This window comes from Lissotriton vulgaris, chromosome 5 (assembly GCF_964263255.1).
Source record: "Lissotriton vulgaris chromosome 5, aLisVul1.2, whole genome shotgun sequence".
In the NCBI taxonomy this organism is placed as follows: domain Eukaryota; kingdom Metazoa; phylum Chordata; class Amphibia; order Caudata; family Salamandridae; genus Lissotriton; species Lissotriton vulgaris.
This window is the reverse complement of record NC_141693.1, coordinates 1,121,636,027-1,121,657,314: the sequence shown is the minus strand read 5'-3', so window position 1 is coordinate 1,121,657,314 and position 21,288 is coordinate 1,121,636,027. Positions and strand designations below refer to the sequence as shown.

The 21,288-nt window shown below is 44.8% G+C and overlaps 1 protein-coding gene across 3 annotated transcripts in view; it reads left to right on the top strand.

Annotated features, from left to right (window-relative positions):
• GPAM (glycerol-3-phosphate acyltransferase, mitochondrial) overlaps positions 1–21,027 on the top strand; it is a 232,522-nt gene extending 211,495 nt beyond the window's left edge. For 2 of the 3 annotated variants that reach the window (XM_086922787.1, XM_086922786.1), the window contains exons 18-21: positions 1,447–1,584; positions 2,104–2,293; positions 6,370–6,428; positions 14,889–17,848. In XM_086922787.1, the coding sequence (XP_086778913.1) occupies positions 1,447–1,584; positions 2,104–2,293; positions 6,370–6,428; positions 14,889–15,005 (504 nt within the window). In that variant the 3' untranslated portion in view covers positions 15,006–17,848. Of the gene's footprint in view, positions 1–1,446; positions 1,585–2,103; positions 2,294–6,369; positions 6,429–14,888 lie in introns of all 3 variants that reach the window. The other variant, XM_086922788.1, reaches the window with a different exon arrangement.
• The last annotated feature ends 261 nt before the right edge of the window (positions 21,028–21,288 follow it).

Here is a 21,288-nt window from a genome sequence, read left to right as displayed (position 1 = left end):
AGGTCAAACCTCGTGGTAAATAGCAAAAACTTAGCAAAATGCTTTTAAAAGCATTTTTCTAAGTTGCATGTTGCAATCACACATGTCCTTTGGACATGTGTGTGCGCAACACCTGTTTCAATTTGCATTTAAGGGGTGCTACAGGGTGTCCTTTGGACACACCTGGCACCCTTTAAATCGCTATCTTATTTGCGATTAGCTAATTGCTAATCGCAAATAAGGAATACTCCCCATTCATTCCTATGGGCCTTTTGGCCCATAGGAATGAATGTGGAGTTATTCCTTATTTGCGATTTAGCAATTTGCTAATCGCAAATAAGGAATATGTAGGAATCGAATTTTGTTTTGCGATTCCTACATGAATTCCGTTTTGCGAGCCTGTAATAGCGATTCCTTATGAATCGCTATTATAGACTCGCAAAACGGGTCGTTGATGAATCAGGCTGATGGTACCCATGAATTCCACATGGATCTCCGACTGCTCAGAAGTTTTAATAATACTTTTATGGGGCGATCAGATAAGTAATATGCCGGTGATTAAGAGAAATGGCGAGTTGGGAAATTGGAGGCGATATACATGAGAATAAGACCTATTTCTTTTGAACTAAAGATGTGCATCAGTTCTCCTGATGGAGCCCACTTGAGTAAGTGTGCCCAACGTTAATTTCCAGCATGCCAGGTCGCGTACGGCATTCATTTTGCAAGTGAAATAGTTTAGTCCTATGAGGCACAATAGACGCATATCAATATGTGTGCAACCTAGGCTCTCGCTCTGCTCAAATATTACTTGCGACTATCACATATTACATTAGGCTTCATTGTTCCTGAAATGTGACTTTTATATAATCAGCTCATTATTCGTTTTTAAATTCTAAAAGCATTCTACATTGTAAGCAAGAGGACAATCACATTAAAGCTTTCCATTTAGTTTCAGTGCCATTTCCATCTATGCGACTGGTCTAAAGTGGGGCCAGTTCCACGTCCTTTTCAAGCCCCTTCCCTGCCGTCACTGTAGTAGTAATAGTAGTAGTACTAGCATTGTGTATGCATGAGTCTGACATGCACTGCTGGACTCCTCTCCCTTCAGGCATCCGGCTCAAGCGCTGCTGAAAATGTTGCACTTGCTGGTCTACAGGTATTTTAATGAATGCTGTTTTTTTTTATATTTGAATAGTACTCGCCCAGAGCTAGGAAATATTCGCAAATGATGTTTCACTGCATTCAGCATATTCGGGCCTAATTTATAATGTCATTCATTGCCACTAGTGACCTATTCTTAACTTTCCCGAAGGTCCTCTGTGCATTGCATTCAGTCACTTGCAATTTTTACCAGATTATTTGCTGTATTTTGTGATTCGGAATGTATAAACTGGTGGATTGTGTTTGGATATGAAGGTTGTTTGGTGGTTTTATGCCCAGCAATCCAAATGTGTTTGTTCTGCCCAGGATGAGCAGGAAGATTTGAGCCCCAGCCTTTCTGAGCCTTCTTGGGAAAAGAAGATTCCCGATCCTCTTTCCTGGAGAAGTGATGAAGAGGACGAGGACAGCGATTTTGGTGAAGAGCAGAGGGACCGTTTCCTTAAGGTACTGGAGACCAGGGTTTGGGTGATGACTGTTCCCAATCGATGCAGCCACGTCTGCAGTGCACAGAACACAGGCCATACTTGATTTGCCATACTCCTATTTCTTTGGTTGTATCTAGTATAGGTAAAATGTATCTTAATTTCATGAATAACACATTTTCCCAAGGATGTGTTGGGACTGACAATTATCTGAACCTTTGCTAGCCAACTTCTTAGCATTGCAATAAATTTGATAAACCTGGAGCAAAGTGCAGCAGGCTTAAAAGCAATACATCTTTCTAACTTTAGCATATTTACATCATAGTTTTTTGTTTATCTAAGTAAGCGGCTGCAGTTGCCGTTAAGCTGCAGTTTGTATTTATCTTGCGCAGTCATCAAGGCCTTGGTTTTGTTGGCTTACCAATGCTTGCATTTGATTTTTAGGAGTTTTATTTTTTGCGTTTTATCATGATATGTAGGTAACAGCTTTTACTTGTTGGTTTTAATTGTAATTTCCAACCTTTTATCTCTATTAATTTAGATAAGCCAGTCTGAGGAACACCAGCAGTTCATCGCCTTCCTGCAAAGGCTTCTTGGGCCAACGTTGGAGGCCTACAGCTCAGCAGCCATCTTTATTCACAACATGAGTGGCGCAATCAAGGAGAAGGAGTATGTACAGAAATTGCACAAGTTTCTCCTCACTAGAACAGAAAGAAAAGTGGCCGTCTATGGTAAGTCGTGCAATGCTAATTGAGAGGTGTAAAACATGACGGGGAGAGATGTTAAGGATATTAAGACTAGCATCTGTAGTTTGCACGTGCATGGCTTACAGCATCCACTGGGAGTCTAGGAGAAACTGTCATTAGTGAATCCTTCGAAAAACCTCACCTGCTCTTGATTTCCACGTTTTTAGGTCGAAGCCTGAGTTGCAGGGCATGGCCCTGCTGCAGGCAGAGAGATATTGTGAGGAGAAGAAGTCAGTACAGCGTGAAGCCACGCCCCTTTTTTCCATTGGCAGGCCTCTGGAAACGGAGGCCTGCCATTGGAAAAAGCTCCTGTTGAGCAGATTTGTCTGCTCTGGATCCTGCCTCTCGAGGACTCCATGACCTGCCTTACGGTAGCACGACAATATTTTTAGAAATATTGCCTTGGCAACCATGAGGCAGGTCAGGGAGTCCTGGAGGGGCGGGATTCAGTATCCTGTTTCCGCCCCGTTTGTGCTGTCATTCCTGTGCGTTCCTGGGCAGTCGAGGTAGGGGAGAGGTGGTGCTGCGTGCTTTCCAGGGGAAACAGATTTTTATTCGACCATGTTAGAGTACTTAAACTGTGTAGAATCGGTACCAAACAGGAGACGCAGGGACACTTAATAGCTCAGGTTTATACAGGCAGTCTCTTCTGAAATGAAAGGATTCGTTTCGTTATCGATTTATCCCTTTTATTTGTTTACATTTCACATAACTACCGAAGGGAAGGGGTTATATAATTATATAATTTTAAAGAATCACCAAAGGGGAAGCTGTGTGCATTAATTGTTATATATGCATAAATATACTGAGAGGAACAAGCGACTGCAGACAGATCCGCCATGTTCTTTTTTGTGAATCGCTGCAATGTGTATGCCACAGTGTTCATTCATGAAAAAACCCATAACCGAGCACACGAAAGCGGCAGGCAGAGCAGGAGGGAGTATCTTGGGAGGGTCAGCTCACCTCCGTTGGCGGGGGGATCTGGGGACCGAGCAGACAGCACGGAGGGGAAGGGCCGCCGCCTTGTTCTCTTTTGCTTGTTGCCTAATTATAAAGAAAAATAAGCTCATGGCAGTGGTTCCCAAAAACAATTGCTGGTTCCATCACCTGCAAGTTCCTTCGCAAATTAAGCACCAGCATTTCTTAAAGTTAAGGACTCCACAGCCGATTTGAGGTTTAAGCAGAGTGAAGGGGCCCCTGTTGAGGAAACCAAGCTGCGTGTTTTAAAGCGTGACTTTCATTGGGGCCTTGAATGTGAAGGCAGGTTCTTGGTTTCGCAAAGCACGTGGACATTGAAAGTGCACTGTAGTTTAAAGTTCAGCTTCCTTCCTATAGGCAGAGCAGCATTATCAAAAACGTGGGTCAGCAAGTCCGTTATATTTTAAATTGACATACCTAAGACCCCCGTAGTGTACTCAGTTGGAGAAGTTACCAGCTATGTGTTTTTGCTTTGCATTCTGGTATTCGCAGTCCTGTTTTGATCATGACCAGGACTCTTATATTGCAAAGAAAATAATCAGGAGCTCTCCGACGTAGATGGTATAGGTTTACCTGTGAACTTCCAGGTATTGTTAAAGCCAAGGTGTACCACGTGTGTGATGCATGGATTGGTTTCTTGCATCACAGGTTGGGCACACACTTTCTGGCCAATGTGTACGTGTCAGAAAAGCTGCGCCCCTCTGTGTGCACCATATGCAGTTTTGAATATGCTGTTGTGCTGCGTATGGCGTCCTCAATGAGCAAAGCTACTGCACACCGAGCATTGCTTAATGAGGTAGTGCAGTGAGAACGGTGGCACGTGTATCACACCTGCACATGTCCTGTATGTAAGCAATATTAGTAAAATATTGTGAACGGGTCTTCGGTGGCAGATGGCCACAACATAATGGATTCTGGGTATTGTAGTTCTGATTCACTTCATCTGAAATTAGGAGGGTTCTGCTACTTAATAGTACAGAATACATAGCAAGAGTGTCGTTTTTCTTAGAATTATGCACCTTTTAGTCTGACTTAATCCAGGACCGCCATCCCTGGAATGCGAAGGAAACACCAATACTAGGCTCTCAAGTTATTCATGGAACTGGGAAACATGGCAGCTTTGGAACACCTCAGCAAAAGGGTTTTGCTTCACGAGAGTTGGAACTTGCCCAGCTTTTAGAAATGCCTCGAAAAATTACCTATATGCTGGGGAGAGTGAGTGTTGCACATGCACATAGATAGCATCCGCAATTGAATATATAACTTGGAAAAAATACAGACATGAAGCGTATGCATGAGATAGTTAAATCCACTTACAGATTTGCAGTTTAATTTTGAGCACAGAGCTGCAGACTGACCAGAGCCTGTGATGTTGCTGCATACAGTGAACTGTTGTTCCATATTGACCTATCTATGTAACCTCCTACTAAGTTTCTAAAATAACATTTGGTTTGCGTTTTCTGCATCTCCAAATGTGGCAATTTCCTTTGTTTATCTTGAGCACGATGCAAAAGAATGGAACACAACGTGCATCGAATTAAGATGGTTATTCGCATACCTACGTGGGCCTGCATTACTGGCACTTTATTCACATGTGGCAGATTAAAGGTGGGCGATCCACTGAAAGTTCAAGCCTGGCTCCCGTCCAACTCGGGCTCATGTTGGAACTTCGAGCCTATGACGAGCTGAACTTTAATGGGTCTTCTGCCTGCCCCCCTCGCTCTACCCAGATTGTGGCTTAATGCCAGAGCTTCAGACTTTGGAGCTGGGTAACCAGGTTGGAGTTTCAGCGTTGGTTCAACATACTGCGATTCTGAGAACCACTTAATCTCCCCATGCGTGAAAAATGGAATCCGACGTTGTGTAATATCTGTTTTTATGTAAAGCTCTGCAATGGCTTACGGTTGAGTTCCCTGGTATATACAAGCTGCAGAAAAATGCACATAGAGGTAAAACAAAGTATGGCCTAACAAGCATTGGCATAGACAATAGGTCTCGCCTTTGGGACCTTATAAGTTTTTAGTTCTGCAGCACAATATCCTTGGTGCAACAACATTAAATGTTGCATGGCTAAATACTTATAAGATTCCCAAAGGCGAGACCTATTGGCTATGCCAATGCTTGTTGTATTCTGCATTAGGAGCTGAAAGTCACATTCTAAAGAGCAGGGACTCTTCTGAGTAAAGGACCTGCTAATATTCTGCAGCACTTCTACCTGTCCTGAACAGCCTTTACATTTCTACGGTAGTGTGCTATATGCTGCACTAAAAGGCAAAGCCCGTGTTTTCTGTTTAAAGTTATTTATTTACATTTATCTTGATATTTTTAGACCATAATCAAACTAGGCCAAGCAGTCCTTCAATCCTCAATACCGATTTCCACTGTTCTTACATACGCTCCTTAACAGGAACGGATTACTCTGGTTTCCACACCCCACCTGCTCACCTACTTAATTTGTTATCTTCTTCGTGATTTGGACAGAATTTCATGAATGTTAACACAGCCAGTTTTGAAATGGAAGACCATCATTGCCCTTATATTTTAGCAGCCCTGGTCCTAAACTTTTAAACAAAAGTGTGCAGAATTAGAAAGTTATCTTGCCCTTTGTACGTTGACTAATTGCAACTAAATCGAACAGTGCATTTGTTAAAGTGTAGCAACATTGTACATTTAACAGTGTAGGTAGTCCTTAGTGCAGTCTGTCGGCTTTTGGAAAAGCAGTGTGCTTTACTAATGAAGAAAATTAAAAGGAAACATTTGTACAGAATTAGAATCCAGGAAGAGCAAATGCAGGGTTACAGTCTGAATTTACATGATCTATATAATTTCCCAAAACACAAACAGAACTCACTCATTTTCGATCGGTTCTTTTGATTAAACCACTTTTACAAAGAAGGCTGCTTGTAGAATACAATAATACTGGTTCTTGTTCACCCTCGCCTAATAACAGATCAGAAATGAAAGCATGCTGGGTAGTGTGGGCATACATTATGCGAGGTATAGTGGGACCGTCATTGGTAGTAAAAGTCCCCTTGTAATACCCTGTTTAAAGGCCTCATGATATATTCTATTTATTTTTGCAGCTGAGAGTGCAACCCATTGTCTGGTGAGGAATACCGTGAAAACCTTCAAGGATCTTGGTGTAAGTCTCATTCGCTTCTTTTTTCTAGGGTTCAGTGGGCTGGCAGCCATCGGAGTCATTTTTGTCGAGGGGTGAATACTTTGATACTATTGCAACACAATAAATGCTCTTTTTTCCTTCTAGATGAAATTAAAACGTTTTTTCTATATAATTAATCTGCGATGCTGCCCAAGTGATTTTATTTTAATCTCTGGTAGATGGTACAGTGCGTACTGGTTGAATTTGTTACTGCAGACATAGCTCTCTGTTCGCTGTGCTGTGCTTCCCTCTTGTGGATTTCTGGGTAAGTACATGCACTGAAAATTGCTTGCACAAGAATTCTAGTGGCAGATACCAGTTGTGCACGTAAGAACCTCTGCTGAGGAGGAATACTAGATGCTTAGAAAAATTATCTGCACACATTTCTACCTAGACAGACCGGCAGAGGTCGTGACCGGCTCCTAAAGCGTTTATTTTGTGAAGGACTGTGGAGAAAAGTATGTTTTCGCACGGAAAATGATTTCACCACAAGAAAAAGAAAGCCTAAAATTGTTTAAATGGGCATCTGTTTATCTGACGGCTTTTTGGAGAGGTTGATGGAAAGTCATGAAAATCCAAATTTCCTTTGTGTACACCTATAACTTTTTTAAAATTAATTTGAGCAGCCCTAATGACAGGTTTGCGGCTCTAACAAATACCCCATGTTCTTCAGACAGTGAATGATGACTACTCCAAGGTCATGCAGCAAGCCCTTTTGCCTGGCAGCTAGTCATATGCAAAGAAAAGTTGATGGACGTAATGGTGGACAATGCAAACATTCACCCCCAGTCACAAGGATCTGGGTTTAATCCGTCATTCTTTTGCTCACCACACCACCCCAGTTTGGACCATCTGCAAATCAGTCTTGACCCTGTTCCTTATGGGACCAGTCCTGCCCGAACTGCCAAGCCAGGTCCTCCCTGGACTGGAAACAAGCATCCTGGGACCGGTTTCAGGGCATCATCCTTCATCGGCCAGGCTAGCTTGATCCAGTGGTGTAGTGAGCACGGGACTCACATCTGGGCATACATACCCTTTCTACTTAGGGTGGCATATGCAAAAGAAACAATTGATGGACGGAATGCTGGACAATGCAAACATTCACCCCCAGTCAGAAGTATCTGGGGTTAATCCATCATTCTTTTGTTCACCACACCACCCCAGTTTGGACCCAGCCATATCGCCGCTGAGGAACACTAGATGCTAAGAAAAATTAAGTGCAGACATTTTGTACCTTGAGAGACTGTGGGGAAAGTATGTTTTTGCATGGAAAATGATTTTACGGCAAGATAAACAAACCTAAAATTGTTTAGATGGGCATCTGTTTATCTGATGTCTTCTTGGAGAGGTTGGTGGAAAGTCATGAAAATCTAAATATCTAAATTTCCTTTGTGTACACCTATGACTTTTTTTTTTTAATTGAATTCGAGCAGCCCTTATTACAGGTTTGCTGGTCTAAGAAAAACCCCATGATCTTCAGGCAGTGACTGGTGACTACTCCAAGGTCATGCAGCAAACCCTTTGGCTGGCAGCTAGTCATAACCACAGCTCAAGTGAGCAAGATGGCAATGCCAGCGGTGCTCATCTGTGAAAGAACTAAAGAGTGCTTTTAAATCACTTGCTTATTTTGAGCAGCGTGGCACTAGCATGGGTTGTGTAGTCAAGGGGCATTCTGCATACTATTCCTTTTCTCTTTTACAATCAAAGAGGTAATTTCTGTTTTCAGGTTCTGTGAACACCACCGCTGGTGACATGCATTATTAGGCAATTTCTGCAAAGTTTTCATGTCTGCGGCACAGTGTCCCTAATTTCTTTGGCCGGGAGGCATGTTGGGCTGTGCTTCTAGGCATTGCCTATTCTCCACTGACTTGTTAATGGGAGTCCGCATTCTTGTTCCTCCTTGGCTGCAGGGTTTCCCCCTGTCCGTGACTGCCAAGCCTGCAAGTCCACCTGCCTCTGGACCTACACCGCTCCCGCCAAGCCGAGCCCCAGCAACAACCACCTCAAGTGCTTCCTGCTCAACACCCGCTCCGTCCACAGGCACGCCGTCCAACTCTGGAACCTGCTCGACACAACAGCACCAGACGTCGCCTTCCTCACGGAAACCTGGATGAGCGCCTCCTCAGCGCCCGACATCGCCATAGCTATCCCGGACGGATACAAGATCACCCGGAGGGACCGCGTCAACCAGACGAGAGGAGGCATCGCCATCGTACTCAAAAACACCATCTGCATCTCGACCAACTCCGACGAAACCTTAGCCGCCGCCGAACACCTCCACTTCCAGATACACACCGACCCCAAGACGACCCTCAGAGGCACCCTCATCTACAGACCCCCGGGACCACGCACACAATTCAGCGAAGACATCGCCGACTTCATCAGCCCGCACGCCCTTCCCTCCGCCGACTACATCCTCCTAGGGGACCTCAACTTCCACCTGGACAACAACAATGACCGCAATACCACCACCCTGCTGGACAACCTTGCCAACCCCGGACTCAAGAAACTGGTGACCACCCCCACCCACTACGCCGGCCACACGCTTGACCCTGTCTTCTCCTCCAGCAAGGACATCTCCTTCAGCCACACCACAGGACTCCACTGGACAGACCACAGCTGCGTCCACTTCAGCTTCAGAAGGACCACCACTCACCACCATCCGCAACAGGCTCCCCGCAGAAGCTGAAACAAGATCACCACTGACCAGCTCACCACATCCCTGAGCCAGAACCCACCCGCCAGCTCAGCGAACCCCAACCAAGCCGCCAACAACCTCACAAGGTGGATCACCAACTGCGCAGACGACCTCGCCCCACTGAAGCCCCCCCCCCCAATCAGACCCGGCAGCAAGAAAGCATCCTGGTTCACCGACCAACTCAAGAGCTCCAAGAAGAACTGCCGGGCCCTCGAGAAAGCCTGGCGCAGAAACCCGACTGCAGACAACATGACCACCCTCAAGCACGCCACCCGAAAACACCACCAGCTGATCCACACCACCCAGAAAACCGCATTCAAGGAACGACTAGACAACAACGCCCACAACAGCAAGGAACTCTTGAACAGAGTCAAAGAGCTCTCGAACCCTAGCGCCGGAAACAGCGACATCACCCCCTCGCAAGACCTCTGCAACTCACTCGCCTCGTTCTTCCACAGCAAGATCGCAGATATACACAACCGTTTCAGCACACAGCCGACGCACCCTACGACCGTACCAACTCCCCCCACCACCACACTCCGCGCCTGGACCCCGGTCAACACCGAAGACAGCATCCGCACGATGAACTCCATCCACTCCGGATCACCAACCGACCCCTGCCCTCACCATGTCTTCAACAAGGCCGACTCCGTCATCGCACCCCATCTCCGGGACATCATCAACGCCTCCTTCGACATCGCCACCTTCCCAGAGAGCTGGAAGCATGCCGAACTCGGCGCCCTACTGAAGAAACCATCAGCGGACCCCACCGACCTCAAAAACTACCGCCCCATCTCGCTCCTTCCTTTTCCTGCCAAGGTCATCGAGAAGACAGTCAACAGACAGCTGGCCGCCTTCCTCGAGACAAATGGATCCCTCAACCACTCTCAGTCCGGCTTCCGGGCCAACCACAGCACCAAGACCGCCCACATCGCAGCCACCGACGACATCCGAGCCCTGCTCGACAACGGGGAAACAGCTGCCCCCATCCTCCTGGACCTCTCCGCAGCGTTCGACACAGTCTGCCACCGCACCCTAGTGCAGCGCCTCAACAACATCGGAATCCAGGAGAAGGCACTGGAGTGGATCATCTCCTTCCTCGCCGCAAGAAGACAGAGTCCGCCTCCCCCCCATTCAGATCCGAGGCCACCGAAGTCATCTGCGGCGTACCACAAGGATCATCGCTCAGCCCCACGCTTTTCAACATCTGCATGAGCCCCCTCGCGGCCATCGCACGCCAACACAACCTCAACATCATCTCCTATGTCGACGACACCCAGCTGATCCTCTCCCTCACCAACGACCCCGCAACCGCCAGAACCAGCCTACACAAAGGTATGAAAGACGTAGCCGAGTGGATGATGAACAGCCGCCTGAAACTGTACTCAGGTAAGACGGAAGTCCTCATCCTAGGATCATCACCCTCCGCCTGGGACGACTCCTGGTGGCCCCCTGCCCTGGGCAGCGCACCCAAACCAACGGACCACACACGCAACCTGGGCTTCATCCTGGACTCCTCCCTCTCGATGACCAGACAAGTCAACGCCGTCTCCTCGTCCTGCTTCAACGTCCTACGCATGCTACGTAAGATCTTCCGGTGGATCCCCTCCGAAACCAGGAAGACGTTCACCCAGGGCCTCGTCACCAGCCGACTGGACTACGGTAACTCCCTCTACGCCGAAACCACAGCCAAACTTCAGAAAAGACTCCAGCACATTCAAAACGCCTCAGCACGACTCATCCTGGACATCCCCCGACACAGCCACATCACCGGACACCTGAGAGACCTGCACTGGCTCCCCGTCAGCAAGAGAATCACTTTCCGACTCCTCACCCACGCACACAATGCTCTCCACAACCAAGGCCCCAGATACCTCAACGACTGCCTGACCTTCTACACTCACACCCGCCAGCTACGATCGACCAGCCACGCCCTTGCCGCCGTTCCCCCGCATCTGAAGAGCCACAACGGGAGGAAGATCCTTCTCCTACCTGGCTGCCAAGACATGGAACTCCCTCCCCATTCACCTCTGCCTGACCCAAGACCACCTCTCCTTCAGGAAGCAGCTCAAGACCTGGCTGTTCGAGCAGTAGCGGACCCCCCTCCCCCAAGCGCCTTGAGACCCTCCGGGTGAGTAGCGCGCTATACAAATGCTTTGATTGATTGATTGATTGACTGAGAAGGAGCTGCAGATCAGTGATGGGGTGTGTGGAGATGAAGTCTGCCGCCTATTTATGACCTCCCGCCAGCGGGGTGGTAGTGGCTGTTGCTTAACTTACCCTTATACAGCACTACACGGGCAGGGCAGCTTTCATGTGAAAATCTGTCCCTCAGCAGCAACTCTCCTTGCACTGGTGTGGGAAGGAGGGGGTGGGGGAGCAGACAATGAGGGTGGACTCCTTTGAGACTGTTAGTGGGTGGCAGTGTATCTCAAAATTAGGTGAGGGAAGAGCTCCCAATGGTCATCTGAAGCAGTGTGCCAGGACCGGACTTCATCACTTCGCCGGATAGAAGGACTGATAATGGAGACTGTGGTCACTGCCCTTCGAAGGCCTTCACTGTACCAGAACAGTTTTTGCTGCAGCAAGCTCTTTGTTTAATTTTGAAAATGTTTGCAGGCTTCATAAACATCAAAAGCTAAATCTTGAAAGCTGTGAGTATTGAGAATGTTCAGCTTCCCACACTCTTAAAGAGGATTTCCGTTGCTTAATAAGGTTTTTTTTTTAAATCTTTGGATGCGACTATTTTTGCACAAACCAGGCTCGGGATAACATCCATTGTTTGAACGTTTTACGCGACCTATAATTTAGAATAGCTAACATGTAAAAAGGTTCAGTTTTCAGATTTGTCAGGAATATTACTCATTATTTAAAAGCTTAAAAAGCAAAATGAACAGACGAGTAAAAAAAAGACACATCGGTGTTTCCTGCCTCGGCTCAGTAGTGCTGGGAGACTAATTGTCTTCCGTGCCCTCTTCCGCGGCTTAGCCCATAAGTAACTCTTTTAATGTGGAGATTCAGCGTTTGCCAGCCCTCCGTACTCGTGCAGCTGAAGCCCTCTTCACACCTGTACCCACCCATCGCATCTTTCAGCGAGGGAAAATGAAATGTCAGCAAGTATTGCAGTCCATCGGCCAGACTTTGCTTAAGGAAAAGGGAATCCGGCGCCCAGGAGAAGGCGGGGGACTGAAAAATTAGGTTTTTAATACATAAAAGTCCCTTGCAAAACTCTGTGATGGGTGAATACAATATGCTTTAGACTATGGAGAGTATTTACTCGTGGACTTTTAAGGACTTAAGGGGTAGCAGTTGTTATCCCTCTCTTGCCCTTGCTAACCCTTGTCTCTGGGGTGCAAGTCTCAGCTAAAATAGGGTGACCACCTCATCCCATCTTATTACAGACACTGCCTCCAGTCCCGAACGTTTCACCTGTGAATCATTGATTTCATGTGTGCTAGTCTCTAGATAGTTCAACAGAAACGAGGCACGACTACAACACCCATAATGCCTTAGGTCACCATATGAAAATCCAGGACTAGGAACACTGTTTATTTATCATGACCTAGGGATAGGTGGTCACCCCAATAAATCCATCAAACACAAAGTCCTCTACATTTTTTTTGCAACCCATTAGATGGAACAATAAACTGAGGTTTAATTCTCTTGTGACCTCAATGTTATCTGGTCTGGGAGTGCTCACTGCCGAAAAAGATCTAGTAAATGAATGCGTAATGCTCTATGGTTCAGGATGTTCGTGGGCACCATACTGTCCAGGGCTTCACCTGGTAAACCATCAAACCTAGCGTCTGGAAGCCCGCCCGCTGCCATCCTGGAGAGAGGACCAGCACAGAGCAAAGTAACCTTTGACTAAAGATCATTGTCTGCTGGCTTCAGCATGCTTCCTGCTGAGTACCCGCATTTATTTATTTTGAAAGGGGTTACAATCCATTTCACAAGAGAGTACCAGCGCTTCTGAGGAGCAACAGGTACTCTGAATAATGAGTACTTGCACTTCTATATTTCCATTTAAAGCCCTGCCCAGTGATGGGTAGAGGAATGAAGCGGTTACTCAGATTATGTTCAAGAGGCTGGCTAGCTGAGAGCCAACATCATACACATAAAAAGGGCCTGTAGGACAATTGGGCAGTGCCCGATTTAGATGCTCTGGCAGGTGCAGTGTTTAGGCCTTTTCTTGGCTGTTTGTGGATCTGTTTTATGATCCAGATTTGCTTTTGATTTCTCTGCTGTCCCAACAAACACTGCATGCAGCAAGCTCATGTACATGCTCTCTCCTAAACCTTGCAAAACACTTACATACAGCGTGTCTTTAAAACTACACTAATTTGCAAATGTGGGCTACTTTTTTAGCTATCTGATTCGTGAAGGATGTCCACTTTTATTTTGGTTTGGTGCCTGGGTCTATTTTATGTCTCGTTCTAACCCTGTCCATGGTGCATCCTGAGGAAGGAAATCATGCCTTGGGACCAAATGAAGTAACTTCAGCTTGGGAAAAGTGGGAACTTGTACTCCCCTTTTCTGAACTGAAGTTTACAATTTCACTTGAATTTTTCAGGTCATTTGAGGTCATAAAACTCATTACGTATTCAAAAATAAAATATTCCCTGAGGTAATGGGAGGGAGAGGGAGTATGTACTTCAGGTGCATGCTAATATTCTTTGTTCATTGTGGTGGGTAGGGTGGATTAATTGATGGGGGAAGGTGGTAGCGAAGGACCTCATTTTTGGCGAAGCAACCGCAGTGATTGGTCCACTTAAATTTACGTAACATAGGCTTTGGGACCATCACACCATGCTGATTCGTTTTTGGTGTATCATTCCTTCTCACGGCAGTGCATGGGGGACTAACTTACATCCATAAGTTGTTCCGAGTCAGCATATATTTAAGTATTTCTCAACTTTGCATTGTATACAATAATAGTATTTTTTTTTAACAAGTGGAATCCTGAATATTTTAGCCAGGACTTAAAATGCAAGCCTTTCCCAGTGCTTGTTTTATCTCTTTAGTCCAAGCTCATTTGTCTTAGTGTGCTTTTGTTGGCATATTTATCAGCGGCGGCTCCTTCGTTAAGGTGGACGAGTGCTGCCCCACTGCTCTTTGAGCAGTGGAAAATGGAAAAATAACAATGTTATTATTATTTTTTCTTTCAATGCAGTTTTATGGGGAGGGGCTGGGCTTTCGTCACAGCCAGCAGGAGAGGAGTGGTTGGTGCACTTAGTGCTCATGATGGTTTGTCCAGCAGTCTTGGGCCAGCCAAATAATCATGCGCACTTAGAATGTTCTCCACCTGGCTGTATTGCACAGCCTGGGTGGAGAACATGCACAGGCTCCCACTGCCTGTCTGAGTACCAAACCACGGCGCTCTGACCAATCACTGTCCTGCTGGTGACAGAAGGGTCATGGTTGGCTTAGAGGAGGCTGTGTGCTTCCTGCTTCTGGGAGGAACAGAAGAAAACGGAAGAGAGGAAGAGGCCGGCAGGCAGGTAAGTGACATTTTGTTTTCTAACACCCCGTTGCACCCGTACTACTCTGTTGCAGCCGCCACTGATATTTATCCTTGGGTTGAAGTGGGTCGTCAAAATGTTAATCGCACTTGGTACAAAAGAATAAACGATAAAAGCATGTCTGAATTGAAAAGAGTAGAACACTACAAAGAAAAAAATCATGAAAGACAAATAAAAGCATAATTCCTAAGGTATGTAAATGTGTATTGTTTTCTCCCATAGGTTTTTCTGGAACACAAACAAAACAGAGACTCAGTACTTGAACTGAACAGCACTTTCCTACCTCAAACCAACAGGCAGAAACTCTTGGAGTTCATTCTTCGCTTCATTGTGCTTTAGAGCTCCTGGGAGACATCAATAGGAGAAGACTCCTGGCACATGCCCGGATCATTGTTCCTTCAGGTGCCCTTTTTTGCAGTCTGAGCTCAAAGCACTTCAAGTGCCTTCTAACCATCTACCATTGTGGAGTTCTTACTGCTTCCTATGGACATCTCCAGAAGTAACTCATCACCGAGCTAACCTTGGGACGAAAACCACTAACTCATCCTCGAGGCAAGCACATCTCGCAACTCTTGCGAGCTTGAGTCAGTTTGTTTTTAACTTAGTACTTGATAACGGTGACGATACCGTTGCAGAATTTATTTAGGTCCAAGCTAACTGTAGGATGGTAACTAAACTGTTTTTCCCCTCCCTTTGCGGCATAGTTCATGTCTCCCAACATATTGCTTTCCAAACCTCTTCCTGCTTAATTGTTGCTGGTCAGTTAGCCACAAACAATATCCAATTGTGGATGTCCCCGGTTTCAGAAAGCATTGCGGCATCTAACGGTAATGCGAACTGTCAAGTTTAGTGTGCTACTATCTGTTAGGAGTGGGAGATGCATAACGAAAAGACACCTCTTTTTACCAGGCACCACTGTTAAATCCTAAGGGAATTCTTACAAACGTATATTCTGAGCAGCTAAGAGGGGGAAAGAAGGGATAAAAGCACTGGGTTTTTTGCTTCGACTTTTCTAGGACTGCAGTAGCTCACGTTTTAGTCTTCTGTGTCGCTTGGACTTTATTTTGAGCTTTGCTTGGTTAAAGCCTCTTTAGCAATGGGGACTGTAAGAGTGAAGGCCGCCAGACGCTCTTTAATGTCACCTTGCCTGATGCTTTATCGAGGGGTTCTAGGTATGGCTTTCCTGTGATGAGGGAAGATAGAGAGGTGTTGAGGGAGAGAGATTGCCAGTCAGCTGTAGCTCATTTAACTTGCTGAAGATATTCTTTTAACTAGCCAATCAGTCATAGCCGTTGTAAAAGGCGGGAAGGTCTGACCCATTTACAAGCAAATGTCTTAAATTTCCATTTTAAAAATGAGCGGCAAGCGAAGGCTAACGTCGCCTGCTTCAGATGTTCGAATTTGTACTGCTGTGCAAGGTCATGTGTTAGGCGTTGAGGTTCCGAAGGAAAGGAGCATGCACATGGGTATTTGGAATGCAGAGGCTGGTCTAGCATTGGCACTCACTGGTCTAGCATGGGCACTCACTGGTCTAGCATGGGCACTCACTGGTCTAGCATGGGCACTCACTGGTCTAGCATGGGCACTCACTGGTCTAGCATGGGCACTCACTGGTCTAGCATTGGCACTCACTGGTCTAGCATTGGCACTCACTGGTCTAGCATTGCCACTCACTGGTCTAGCATTGGTACTCACTAGTGTAGCATTGGCACTCTCTGATCAGAGCTCAAGCAATAGCTGCTGGGCTACCAATTGGTAGGTTTGCTGGCGGAATCTGAAGGAATGTAAAAGCTGCTAATCTATAAACGGCATGCATATTCCCGCCACCAATAAAGGCAGCAGGTTGCCCGCCTTGCACTGCCTCAAAACAAATGAATAACTAGACCCTCGATCCACAGCTGTTACTGGCCTCAGTGGAGCACTGGTACTGTAGAATCAAAGGGGGTGCAAACAGAGTGCCTTCTGGACCTGATAAATTATGCTTTGTATGTACAATTAATGATCGACTCTTTAAACCAAAGTGTGATATAAACGTTAAATATAACAATGGATTCATGAAGTGTATGCTGTTGCAAATACACTGGGTAAAAATAGGCCACCTTGTGTTCTACTTTGATAACAGCCATGTTGTGTGGAGGAAGTTGGGGTCCTTGCAAGTAGGAAGCCTCCGCATATTGCATCTATGCATAAAATTGTCTGTTTCCTCACTCCATCAAATCATCGGACACTAGAGCACTCCGGTGCGCAACATCACTATCAGAATGTGTCCACTGCCCCTTTGATATTTTGGTTGATGTGAAGTGGCCGCTGCAAGGTCTGAAGTGTTTTAATCCAATGTAAATCTTGCAGATGAGGCAGAACCAGCCCGAAAAATGGTCCAAAGTCACAACAATCACAGCTCATGCAAATATATTTGGACAGTTGAAGGTGAAAAGAAACAGGAAGGTCTGTTGCTTGCAATGCAAGGGGGTAACCTAGCATATCTCTGTTTATTGATTGGGCCTTTTTTCTTTGTTCCACATCTGCAAGATAGTCTCCTCAGTGGAGACGTAAAACAGACAACAAAATTTCAGAAGCAAATGTTAACATGGTCTTTGAAAACTATCTTGAATGACAACGTCTTATTTTTAAAGGCATCATTGAACTTGAAATGCGTGCAGGGCAGTTCTGTATTTTGGTGGCAAAGCTAAATGAAGTTGCTCAGCCTCTGCAATACCAAGTGATAACTTCTGGGTCCTTCAGGGTCCTTCAAGTTGAAGTATTCCAAAGGAACGAGAATGAAAGGTTCTGCTCGGAAGCCTGCAGATACCTGGCTCTGAATCCATTGAGCGCTGATGTTCTTATTTCAGACCTGAATGGGATTGGCCAGTAGGCCTGGAAGACCATGCAGGCCACAGTGTGCGAGCGTGATCTCAAAGATGGGACCTGCAACAGAAGGAGTCATTTCCTTAAATTGTTTTACTCCATTAAGTTTATTTGCATAGGCTCCTCAAGCATACATTTGTATCCAGTATTGCTCTGAATGAACCTCTCAAAACCACTCTGATGTCCGAATCCTGACCATCATACAGTCTGGAATATGCATGGTTTTCAAAGTGCTAATGGGCTTTTTGTATTTGTCTGCTGTGTTGCATATGCATACTCCCGCCCCGATTCTGCCCCCCCCCATTCCCCCCACCCCTCCGTCAGAGACCCCTTTGCCTGTACGTGTACTATGGAAAGTAGTGTGTCTGCTCCATTTCTGTGTTATGTAATGAGACCATCTACACTGCTTTAGACTAAGCGTAGGCTTAGACCCAGTGATTTTAGGGAGAAAAGCAATCACATTTTGACCATTTAGCGTATGGCACGAAGGAAAGTGTGACAATGTTATAAAATACCATTGTGGTCCTATTTAAGTAAGATGAAGTTAATGCATGAATGTGCCAACTTCGCCTCAAAGTTGCTGCACTATGTGTTGGTCTTGGTGCAAGAGATTGGTCACCAGCATGCTTCGTCTGCATCCCATCTCCCCATCCAATCTAATTTAGACTAGTCCTGGGCGGAATATAAATTACACTGGTGTCATTTGGGAATTTTACATTAGGCTTGTTTCACAAAATTCCCTAAATTGGGCCCTTTGCATAGTTATGTACAGTTTAAGGATAACATTTACAGTGAATGAGCAATTCTGTGTAAAAAAATTCTGCAAATGCATGAAAACATCGAAAAGGAAGTGACTGTTTGCTGTGTTTTTGTTTAAATGCATTCTTGCTCCAAAAATTGATACAAGGATGAATTTTGCGCTAAAATATAGCGCAAATTGACAGATTTTCAGATTATGTAATTTCATGTAATTTTGTTCTAAGTTTGCTTAATTACGCAAAAGCAAATTAATTACGTAAAAGCAAATTGTTGAATTGCTCACAACCCAAATTACACATGTTCCTGTAAGAAAGCAAAATGGCCATATCACCTTTAGAAAGTCCTGCTTAATGTGAGCAATCAGTGCTGAATTTAGTACATCTATCCCACATTTGTGTTATGCCTAACACCAACTGCATGGCGTTTTAAATGTTCAGCAATAACAGTTGATTTTATATTCATGAATTCTATGCACCATTTTTGCTTTCCCGTTTTATTTCTTTTGTGTTATGCCTTAACATAGCTGCGGTGTTGCTACTAGAGAATCAACTGAAAGTGTGTGGATTGTGCAAGATTAATTTGAGTTTAATCTACCACTGCAGTTTTGTCCTCAGGCATTCGCTGTTACAATTTTGTTCCAGCTGGAAAATGTGAACGCCAAGGCGTTTTAGTTAAAGTGGTTCAAATTGTGCATTTAGCCATAGGGATTATTTGACCTGTTTAGCTTGGCTCTGCAAGTGCGTTATAGAGAAATACTATCAAGAGCTGACTATGGCATTCCAACAGAGGGAAAACACTAGGGCTTAAATTATAACAAAATATAGTACTTGTAGATGAGATCTTGCATTGAAACTCCAGTAAAATGCTGATTAACTCATAGTGACAAACATAGCCGATATGGGCGGCTGTTGAGCTGGTACTGTGAATCTCGAGTCTTTTCTTTGTCTTGATGATCATTTTTTGTTTACTAATCTATTGATCTAGTACACTCGAGTTGAAATATTAAAGGGTCACATTACAGTTAAACTCACTGTGAAACAAAATATGCATGCTTGTTAGCGAAACAGGTCTCTTTTTAAAAACAAAAAGTAGTCTGAACCAAAGTTGTGTGTGTTCCTGAGCTGCAAAGGCCTACTAAAATGTTAACCTGTTGTGCTGTTACTTTTATGTCAGTGGTTTGCAAACTATACTCTCTTCTTGTTGACTGAGAAAACATATCTAGGCTCAGAGATGGTTCAGAGGAAACTATAATCCTCAGAAAGATGTCTCCGGTGTGGGGGAGTAATGGGATCAAAAAATGTTTTTATTTCGCCAGTACAGGATCCTGCGTATATTTAGAGGCTTATAATCGCAGCTGTCAGACGGGCGAGTCTTGGAGCAGTTTGTTTATATGATTTTAGTCTTCGAATGTCTGTTTGGGGAGCCATGCCATTTAGTGTACTGGTAAAGGAACACTGCATCACCGAAAACTGTGACGACTGATTGACTTAATGTAAGTGTACTGTGTGACTAGGATCTCTCAAAGTAAACATTTTTGGTAAACTTTGGAATCCTTAAATTCTGAGGAGGGTGCTGTGTCAAGGTTAAACTAAGAGAAATTGACACTATCGAGAAATACCCCATAAAGTCTCCAGTTCTCAATAGTCAAAGAGGTGCTTTATCATGGTAACACATATTGCTTCTTCATCTGTTCTCACTAGTATAGCTGCCAGAATAGAAAACTTGCTCTGTTGATCCACATTCTAAAGACACAGCAAAGTAAGGTCTGCTTGCATCTTGGCTATCTCACAAAGAGCTTGGATGTGAAAAGCCCATGGCATTCCTGCTCCATAACTTCCAGTGTAGGGCCATCTGGAAGTAAGCTGGCATCTCAAGGGTGAACACCTAAAGCAAGGCTTTACATTTGGTTGTTCGAATTATTTCTTTGGCATGTTTGATGTCGGTCCCTCCTGGGAACACTAAAGACAATACCTGCAATAATCAAGCAGACACCCCATCTTCTGCTTTTGAACTCCTTCAGAAACCTGCTGTTGAGTTTAGCAAAATACATTACTGATGACCCATCATAGAGTGGCTCAGTGCCAGTCTGTTTTAAGCATGACATTTGTCTTAAGTCTCAAGTTATATAATAGATGCTCTTCTTGACCAGAGCCTGGTGCCGTCCCCCAGATTTTTAGCCCCACTACAAGTTTGAAGAACTCTGCTTTAGATCAATAAGCAACCCACCCTACATTCCCCGCTTAGAATGAATTGAAATATTAGCCTCCTACCAATGCACACTACAATGATGCCAGGTAGTGAGACGATCAGTAGGCTTTCATTATCATTTTGACCTAAATGAAATAGGTTCTCTTGTGACATTAAAAGACTTCAAATGTCTGAGAGAAATATTCTTACATATGCTTCCCAGTCATGGAATGGAGTACACTTAATTTTATATGAAGTGGCTGAAGGTCCCTATGATGAACTGCATTTGTGACAGGACACTAATATTTACCTCTTCAGCTGTTACACACTACATTAGGCTTGTGATGTCATGAGGAGAGGTGCAGCTTCACAGTACCGAATGCAAAAAACTGTGGACAAAAGTAGATCTGCATATTATTCTCCTGCACCAAAGAATTTAAGTCGATTCTTAAACAATGACTATAGATTGTAGAGTTTGTGAACCACTGTTTTACAGCAATATATTATGTGTATAATGTATAACAATAAAACATTGCTGCTCACCCTTTCATCTAGCAGCCACATGTGCCTTTTCAGGGACTCTTTATGCACCAAATCTTGGAAAATGGCTCAGATCAGATTGCAGGTAGAATTTACTAAATACACTGTCAATATAAAATGTTGCCTCTAATAAACAGTTTTTTGAGAATGTGATTTCATAGTCTGTGTGGCTTTATCACTTGGGTTGCCTTCCCATCAATACACCGTTGTAACCCCAAATTTACCCTTCAGCATTTTATGTCATAACAGTTACTATTACTCCATTCATTCT